This window comes from Clupea harengus, unplaced genomic scaffold (assembly GCF_900700415.2).
Source record: "Clupea harengus unplaced genomic scaffold, Ch_v2.0.2, whole genome shotgun sequence".
NCBI lineage: Eukaryota > Metazoa > Chordata > Actinopteri > Clupeiformes > Clupeidae > Clupea > Clupea harengus.
In genome coordinates, this window is record NW_024880836.1 from 1 (window position 1) to 8,681 (window position 8,681).

At 41.1% G+C, this 8,681-nt stretch overlaps 2 protein-coding genes across 2 annotated transcripts; both read right to left on the reverse strand.

Moving 5' to 3' along the window:
• Positions 1-587: 587 nt before the first annotated feature.
• LOC122132685 (endoribonuclease ZC3H12A-like) lies at positions 588-6,630 on the reverse strand. The gene is made up of 4 exons (XM_042707297.1): positions 6,246-6,630; positions 4,650-5,198; positions 2,882-3,021; positions 588-946 (listed from the first exon to the last, which is right to left on the reverse strand). The coding sequence occupies exons 2-4, from the start codon at positions 5,168-5,170 to the stop codon at positions 708-710; spliced, it is 900 nt and encodes a 299-aa protein (XP_042563231.1). The 5' UTR covers positions 5,171-5,198; positions 6,246-6,630; the 3' UTR covers positions 588-707.
• Positions 6,631-7,325: 695 nt separating this feature from the next.
• Positions 7,326-8,344, reverse strand: LOC122132686 (1-phosphatidylinositol phosphodiesterase-like). Its single transcript, XM_042707298.1, has one exon. The coding sequence runs from the start codon at positions 8,327-8,329 to the stop codon at positions 7,550-7,552; it is 780 nt and encodes a 259-aa protein (XP_042563232.1). The 5' UTR covers positions 8,330-8,344; the 3' UTR covers positions 7,326-7,549.
• Between the last annotated feature and the right edge of the window lie 337 nt (positions 8,345-8,681).

Below are 8,681 nucleotides of genomic sequence, written 5' to 3' on the forward strand. Positions count from 1 at the left end.
CAATCTGCGAGGAAGAGAAATTCATATTCCTTGTATGCAAATAATATTGAATAATTTGTGTGTAGGGTAGTATTACGTTAGAATAGACATCTAGAATAGACAAGTCGTACATCAGTACATTAAAACTAGGAGAACAGCTCTACACTGTAGTACAGTCCACTATGGGAAAAGGTTGCCCCCCCCCCCCCCAATCTGAGTAATCTAGATCCAGACCTGATGACTCTCCTCCATGACAGGAGAGGACACTTATCCTCTGAGTAGCAATGCACATTCTACATTTAATTTGCACAGTTAGAGGTATATCTTAAATTCTATTATTCTTTTAGTGTATTTATTTGATCTAGTATATATATGTATGTACGTACAGTATATATATACGCACATACATATATATACTAGATAAAATAAATACACTAAAAGAATAATAGAATTTAAGATATACCTCTAACTGTGCAAATTAAATGTAGAATGTGCATTGCTACTCAGAGGATAAGTGTCCTCTCCTGTCACGGAGAGTCATCAGGTCTGGATCTATATATATATATATGTATATATATATATATATATATATATATATAATCTCAACCTGTCAACCTACTACTTAACACAGTCAACTGCCATAAAACAGCAGATGCCATGGATCTGGCTCTCATCTCAATAAAATCAGCCATAATTCTGCCAAAGCCAGGTATGAGAGCGTGTCTAACTCACCTGTCATTAACAAACGAGTACATGAGGAGCCTGTCCTCGATGAAGCGCTTCCACTCCGGCTTCTCGCCCTGCAGGTCACGGTACGTGTCGTTGGACACGATGACGCCGTCCGAGTCGTACGCCAGCTTGACGATGAAGCGGTCGTCATAACACACTACTCGTTTGCCAGCCACGCGGCGCGATGGCGTGAACACTAGGATCTTCCTCTTCTCCAGCTCCCGCAAGATATGCTGATCTGCAGGATGGTGTAAACTGGGTCGATTAAACAGCTTAAACCAACAGACACATTTCAAACGATAAACTGATCAATAGAACAGTTCAACATTCCATAGCCCCGACTTGTCTTAGGCACAGGCACTGGGCTCTGTAAAGCGCCTTGAGACAATTTTATTGTTTTGGCGCTATATAAATAAAATTAAATTGAATTGAATTAAATGTACTATGGCTTTACTAATTAACTGACAGGTACAACGTAATTCTTATGGTATATGCTTTTACAGCATGTGCCTGTATTAGGCATTATCATTATGTGCTTAGCAATGTAACGATATGCACTTACATTAGAATTACATTTTACCTAAAGCAACAGTAAGGAGTTTTCACCTATAACTAACAGACTTGACCTAAAGCAACAGTAAGGAGTTTTCACCGATAACTAACAGACACACACACACACACACACCTATAACTAACAGACTTGCAGCAACAACAACGGCACAGCTGGCACTGATGATAGCTAGAAGGTTGATGTAATTTGGCGACATATATGGTGACGTTGTGCCGTAAAAGCTGTTCTTATACTTCCATCCTACTTCCAAACAACTACATAGTGCATAGCCTGAGGTATATTTCTCAACAGGTATGTGTATCTGTAGTGCATAGCTTGGGTGTCTAGAGGTATATTTCTCAACAGGTATGTTTATCTGTCCTTCACATGACCACATACCATCAAAATGAACTTTAATGTATACCAACAAAGGTATACATTAAAAAGTAAAAACCTGCATTCTGTTGTTTTAAGTGCAGTGTACTAAGACCCCAATAAAATGGACCCCGGCTTTTTATCAAGCCTTGCCTTTACCTTCCCATGGCATCTACATTTCTGTCTATGCAACCACCTCTGATTAAACATGTCATTATGAACATAAATCAAATTTACACGCTCCCTTCACAGACACTGTCTCATTATCTTCTGAGAAAGACGCCATTTAGCATTCTATAAATGCCTGGCCTTCCTAGTAACTGAGCTGAACTTGAACTGAACTTGGTTTTGCTTAAATGCACCGAATACAAAATAAAAACACAGAAACATTGACATGTCTACAATCAATAGTTAATAACTGAAAAATAAAACCTAAAATCTACTTGTAACAACAAATATGCAAATATAATGGTAGCTATCAGACAGTGCCCCTCTGTGCTAGTGACCTTTAACATCGTCATGGAAATCTGTTTTGACAAGATAGAATCCTGAGATAACATTCCTTGACCTTTACGTAAACTGTCACATTACTCTAAAAACATGTTCAAACTGTAGACAGCTTCATCAGTGCTTGATGCTCGTCAACGTGTCTGGACCAGCCTATTTCAATGTATTAATTTTAGCAGACATTACAGGTGTAATGACTTGGAGAGTGTTAAAAATGATAGTCCCTCTATCAGTGAACACGGTAAATGGTGTATCGCTAAGTGTGCATCTTGTGAGTGAATTCCCTCTCCTTGCTCTACCAGTCTGGTCTGAATCACAGAATCACAGCAAGTCTGGAACAAATCCTCTCATTAGTCAGATAACACTGCTGTGCACACTCACTAGGTAATCATTACAGACTCACTTAGTGTGAAATGTGCTACTGTGAAAGGATTGAGTGACAGCTGAGTGACTAAAGTCATCTTAGGTGGATTCCCCTCCTGGTGGTGCTTACCTAACTGGAGCGAGGTTATAACCCCAGGTTATAACACTATCAAGGTTATGGCTTCGAAACCCAAAGAGGACACACACTAACGGAAATGTGGACATTTTATTTGCATGTTCAAATCTGATGTTTTTTTGTAAACAACCGCAAATTATAATTTCAGGTACCAATCAAAGCACAAAACCTTTTACAGCCTTTTTCTGTTTCCATACTGTCTGTCTGCCGAATGACTGAATGTGAATGTAAAAGTAGCTCACCAGTGATGGGAACATCAGGCCTCGGCTGCTCTCTCCTCCACAAGGGCACAAACACGGTGATGTTAGTGTGACCTCTGACCAGGAAGTAGTCTACGGCCAACTGGATTCCCAGACAGGAGAACACTTCCTTGTTGCCATGGCTGCGGGGCAAAAGGGACAGAGACAGAGAAGTGAGGCTTCAGTGTGGCGTGTCATCTTACCACAGACAACGTAAATCATCCCTGTGTTAAACCCAGCAGGGCACGAGGGGAAATGCCCAGGCACTCGTTTCCCAGTTCCTTCAAAGAATGAATTTGCATATCTTCAGTTGAAGCTTCTACTGCTATTGAGCCAGACGGGCCACCGTACGTTCTAATTTCATACTTTAAAATGCATATGGGAGAATTATAAAAAAAAGTCTTTGGGTTATAGAGCACACAAAAAAAACAATATGGCTTTAAGATTTTCCCATATGTGCCCTATCACATAGCTACAAAGACAGACAATGTCCTATATGAGTTTTTTTATTATAGTTTGTTTTAATTATGTTTTAACTGTGTTTTTACTATGTACTATGTGGCACTCTGAGATTCAACTGAATGAAGAGTGCGCTACAAATGAAATGCATTATTATTATTATTATTATTATTATAAAGCTGTCTCTTTCTTCTGAGGGCATCAAGAGAGCCTGAACAACGAGAGGATACTTTACTATTGCCAGCGATGCAGAATATTTACGTCCTACAGAAACCTAATCAGCTCATAAGCAATGTCCAGTCTCAGCGCTTATAAGCAATGTGTAAGTCCAGTCACAGCGCACACAAACAGAGATGCATCGTGTTGTATCGTGGAAGTATCATGCTCTTCAAACAACTGCCAGTCTCCCTGGAAGGAATGTGTTAATTTGCATGTTCCCGAGATTTGCATACTGAGCCAAGATGACTTGACTGTAAGAGGCACACCCAAGCCATACAAGTAGGGCTAGGGTGAGGTTCCATTTCTACACAAAGATCGGGTTTGCTGTGTAGGACCGCAAAGGTTAGCTGAAGCCATAGGCGAAGAAGATAACTGAAAAGAACTACCCACACACAAAAAGTGATTACATGCATGTTGAGTAAAAGGAGCTACAAAATGGGGTCATCATATTTTGGGGGGGAAGATTATGCATGAATAGTGTGGAAGAAAGTAAAAAAACAAATGCAAGATACCTTGACACAAATAATAATACTCACAAAATCATTATCCCATGATAGATGGATTTACCACAAAGAGTGACAGTGCATGAAAATAGAAGTGACATTTTAAAACTTTTCCATTACTTTTCAAGAACCCATAATGAAATTTCCATCCATAACCTACAAGTATACAAACATGCATACTTTACTCCACAGGTTGGGATTAATGATTGAATCTAATTCATAAACAGCGATTTGCATTGGCACAGGCTACTTAGACTATTGATTAGGCTTGTCAATTGAAGTGGAGACTGTATCGTGCTGCAGAAATACGCACAGTGAAACATATTTTATTATGAATAAAATAATGAATTTCATTAGACCTGTATACAACAAAATCAGGTTTCATTACTTTTTCCCAAACTTTTAGTGAATGTATTGGACTTCATGACTTCACCAGGCTTGCAAAATGATTATAGATGAATTACCTGAGCATCAAGAGACAGCTGATAATATATTTAAAGAAAGATTCTACAAAACATCATTCAACGTGTCCACCACACGCTGGGAGACGAGTGGGAACGACCATGCAAGGGCAACGAGAGTGTACCCACCTCATGGCAACATTACTCCCATCGATGACGATCGATTTCAACGCGTCTCCGTCCACAGAGCGCTCCTCCTGTGTGGAAGCCCAGGCGACCGGGGCATGGGGCAGGCTGACGTGGGGTTCGTGTGGACTTTCCCCGCGCGGAACCAAGCCAGAACAGTTCTTCTCCTCCTGCTCAACGCCCGCCAGCACGAGCTCCCCCAGGACCGTGTTGGTGTCCGCATTGAGTCCCAATTTATGGCGGACGGCGCGCACCTGCGCAGCGGAAAACCCAAGTTTGCGGAACAAATCCATCTGCCCCTGAGACTCCTCGTGGTCCGAGGTGAACTCGGCTGGTTCGGGGCTGGAACTGGTGCTGTCGGTGTCCATTCCTTCAGAGGAAGGACCGGGTTCCTTCAGTGGAAGCGGGGTCGCCAGCATCCATGTGTCTGAATCACTGTCTTCTGGAGTTGCGTGGGCCGTGCAGTGGTTGCTGGACCACACATAAACATCAGCAGTTGTGTTACTTGGGTATGAGGCCAACATCTGCGTCGTTGAGTCACTTCTCCAATACCTTTGGAAACATATGTAAACTTCAGGCACAACAACATACCTCATCTCAAGTAGTCTATACTTGAATCATATTTTGCCACATGTGTAATCTTGGTGACTTGGTTATACTTGGATTTGGACACTTGGTTAACGACAACAGTGTTTACACATTCAAAGAATTAACTGGGAATAACATGATAAACAAATTATTGATTAATTCATAATTATAATATTTCTGTTCTCAACGCAACTACTCAGACGTTAAAATAAAATTGATTAGAAATGGGTTTTCTGAGTTTTCGTTTTATTTCAGTCGTTTTACTCGATATAGATACAGCAAGCAATCTGAAATATGTCTACGAATGATATAGTATTACATAGTTATCAGTTGTCACCACTGTCCACTGATACGAGTTTTCACCGCATATCATGGCAACAAAAAAGTAACGAACATTGACATAAATCATTGCTTAAATCTGTCATTGCGCCGTAAAAAAAAGTTTTCCAGCTATGCTTTCTGGTTAACCCATTGCTATTATCAAATGTAAAAGTATAGAATCTATGTTGGGTAGGCCGATTACAATTGGTACCCTTTTTTCAGTACTACACAAACACAGTTGTACCTTGCATGTTTCTCTCGACACCATGATAAATTTGAGATGAGAAGTCTTGAAATGTGTCATTTTTAAAGCATAGATCAGAGATCACATTCAATACGCTCAGTTTAAGTGTGACATAAGAAGAAGAAGCTATTCCGTTTCACAAGGAGGGGTTGACGTCAAACGTTTATGGAAACGAGTTGGGCCGATATCTTCAGACTGGAGAGATGCACATCCTTAAAATCTCTCACCATCAAAGAGGAGGCTATTAAGCATGTGCTAGATCAGGCTTGCCGTGATTGTAAAATATGTAAGATATATCAACTCTCTGTTCCAACGGTCCGCCCTGCCGCAGTGGTCTCAATCTAGCCTATACATGGAAGAGAAGCTCAATCTCGGTTCAGATCTGTTCGCTAAAGCGACGAAAAAAAGTTACGGTCCAACTGAAGTGCATTCCTGTCAGTACTCACCTTAAGTGTCTAACTTTCTGAAGTCACCTTCATCCCAAAAGATGTTGACTGTAGTCAATCAGAGAAGTTTGTCGACCCGGATACATGGAAACAGCTTTTCATTGTGGCAATACCTCGGGAAACTATAACACCAATACCCAGGTACACTTTGCCACTCCCTTATTATGGACAGGAAGTAGGTTACTGTCTTTTCCACTCCCACTTTAGGTCATCAAGAGCAACCAGATCAGTCATTGACGGCAGAGAAACACGTACATGTTCACCTTGTCTGTTGTGTTTATAATAAACTGCTACATACATTTAGATGAATCAAAGTAGTAAAAAGACTAGCCGACACTTATCATTCAACGATAACACGAAGGAAACTATGCATTCGCATCAACTGTCGTGGAGAGGGAAGGCACGCGTCTTAACAAAGCGCGAGCAACTGAATTATGAGGAAGCCGGCGTCATTTGGGAATCCCCGTGTTTTCTGCACACATCAGCGTGAATATTGCAACACAGGCACTGGCACAGTGGCGCCCTCTAGTGTATACATGTGTCCCTTCTCTCGTGTTGGATGTCTGCAGGTACAGACTGCACAGAGCTCAGTAAATGCATTGTTACATTTGATTGTAGTAATTGTTAAATGTCCAAATACATTTTCAGAAAAAGGAAGAGCAAGAACGTCTTTGGAATGTTTTGATGATTCACGTTCTAATTTGGAGACTGATATCACACTTGATCTGAACCTGCTATGTTTATTGTTTCAACAATATCGTTATATATATATATATATATATTCAAGTAATTTCTCTAGTTTAGGAATTAAGAATTATAACTCTTACTCTCCCTCTCTTGCTCTATCCCTCTATCTCTCCCTCCCTCTCTCTCTCTCTCCCTCCTTCTCTCCCTCTCTCTCTTCCTCCCTCTCTCTCTCTCTCTTCCTCTCCCTCCCTCTCTCTCTCTTTCAAGGGAAAATAAAGTCTCAAAGTCTCAAGTCTCAAATAAAATCCCAGTCTCAGTCACTTCCAAGCTCAAACTATAAACAGTGGGTCTAATTCTTTTAATAAAGTCAAAACAAGTGACATTGAGCAGAAATGGAATGAAGGGAGATCTTTTTATTTTTCCTTAAGAGGAACATTATGGCTGACCTAGGGTAGCTGATTCCACAACTCAGGAAACATTGACATAACACAGTGGGTTGTCGTTGAAGTTGTTGGTGTCATTGATGCTGGACTATCAAAACCATCGCTCCTCATCCTTTTCATAAACCATCGCTCCTCATGCTTTTCATAAATCATTCACAGTGTTTTCATCATTTTTCATCGTAACTTAGTTGCTCCTCTTAAGTTGAAAGCAATAACTGTCTTGATGAGCTCTGGACCTGGGAAATCCATAGCAATCACTCCAAGACACGGTGGCCTATTTGAGTCCTTTAGGAGCATCTCAAGATGGTGGCCCACCACTGAGTTTAATTTCTTTGCGACTTTTTCGGGCACATCAAATAGATTAGTAGAGCTTGTATCCGTGACGACCAAATGATCAACACAATACTTCCCAGCCTGTCTGAGGTGTTCCGGTAGTTGTTCCTCCTTTGGTTTTCGATTATGAAAAATCAACGTGACACCGGGGGCTACTCCTACATGAAAGGTTGAGCTTTGAATCAAGACGATTTTGCCCCTGACCTGAGAAACTGAGGGTACGTTTGGTTCTTTCCATACATTTAAGTCTTGACTGAACAGGTCTTTTACAATGTGAACAGCGTTTCTATCAGGAGTGACCCGCAGGAGCACAGTTTCTAACTCCTGATTACTTAAAAATACTTTAAATGTCTTTAGAACATCTGTGAACCTGACATATTTGAAGATCGTTCCAATCTTGACATAAATGGTGGTTCTATCAATAATCCCTGTCTTCAGCTCCATGTCAAAGTATCTCACTCCAGCATTGAGCTGAGCTTGTAAATCAAGCTCCTGGCACCTGTACAGGATTAGCCCATCGTACGAGAGACTTTTATGTGTGCCGGGGATAGTGATGGACGATAGGCTCTTGTCCTCAGGTAAGGATGCCATCCAGTTAACAGGACTCCGTGTTGCTGCCATCCCTGTTTCGCCTTCTTTTTCAGGACTGGATTATTTTGGTCTCTGGTTTTCTCTTCTTTGTTTTTGTCTGGTTGTTCTCCTTCAGTCTCCGTTTCTTTTCCCTCATCTGGTTGTTCTCCTTCAGTCTCCGGTTCTTTTTCCTCTTGTGGTTCTTTTTCCTCTTGTGGTTCTCCTTCAGTGTCCGATTCTTGTGGTTCTCCTTCAGCCCTCCGGTTCTTTTTCCTCATCTGGTTGTTCTCCTTCAGTCTCCGGTTCTTTTTCCTCTTGTGGTTCTTTTTCCTCTTGTGGTTCTCCTTCAGTGTCCGATTCTTGTGGTTCTCCTTCAGCCTCCGTTTCTTTTCCTCATCTGGTT

What these genes read in the sequence shown, in the direction of transcription:
- LOC122132685 (XM_042707297.1), bottom strand. Translation starts at nt 5,170, where the DNA reads ATGTTGGCCTCATACCCAAGTAACACAACTGCTGATGTTTATGTGTGG. An exon ending in GGGAGTAATGTTGCCATGAG is followed by an intron (nt 3,022 to 4,649) that starts GTGGGTACACTC and finishes TTTGCCCCGCAG; the next exon opens with CCATGGCAACAAGGAAGTGT. An exon ending in GCCTGATGTTCCCATCACTG is followed by an intron (nt 947 to 2,881) that starts GTGAGCTACTTT and finishes ACCATCCTGCAG; the next exon opens with ATCAGCATATCTTGCGGGAG.
- LOC122132686 (XM_042707298.1), bottom strand. Translation starts at nt 8,329, where the DNA reads ATGGCAGCAACACGGAGTCCTGTTAACTGGATGGCATCCTTACCTGAG.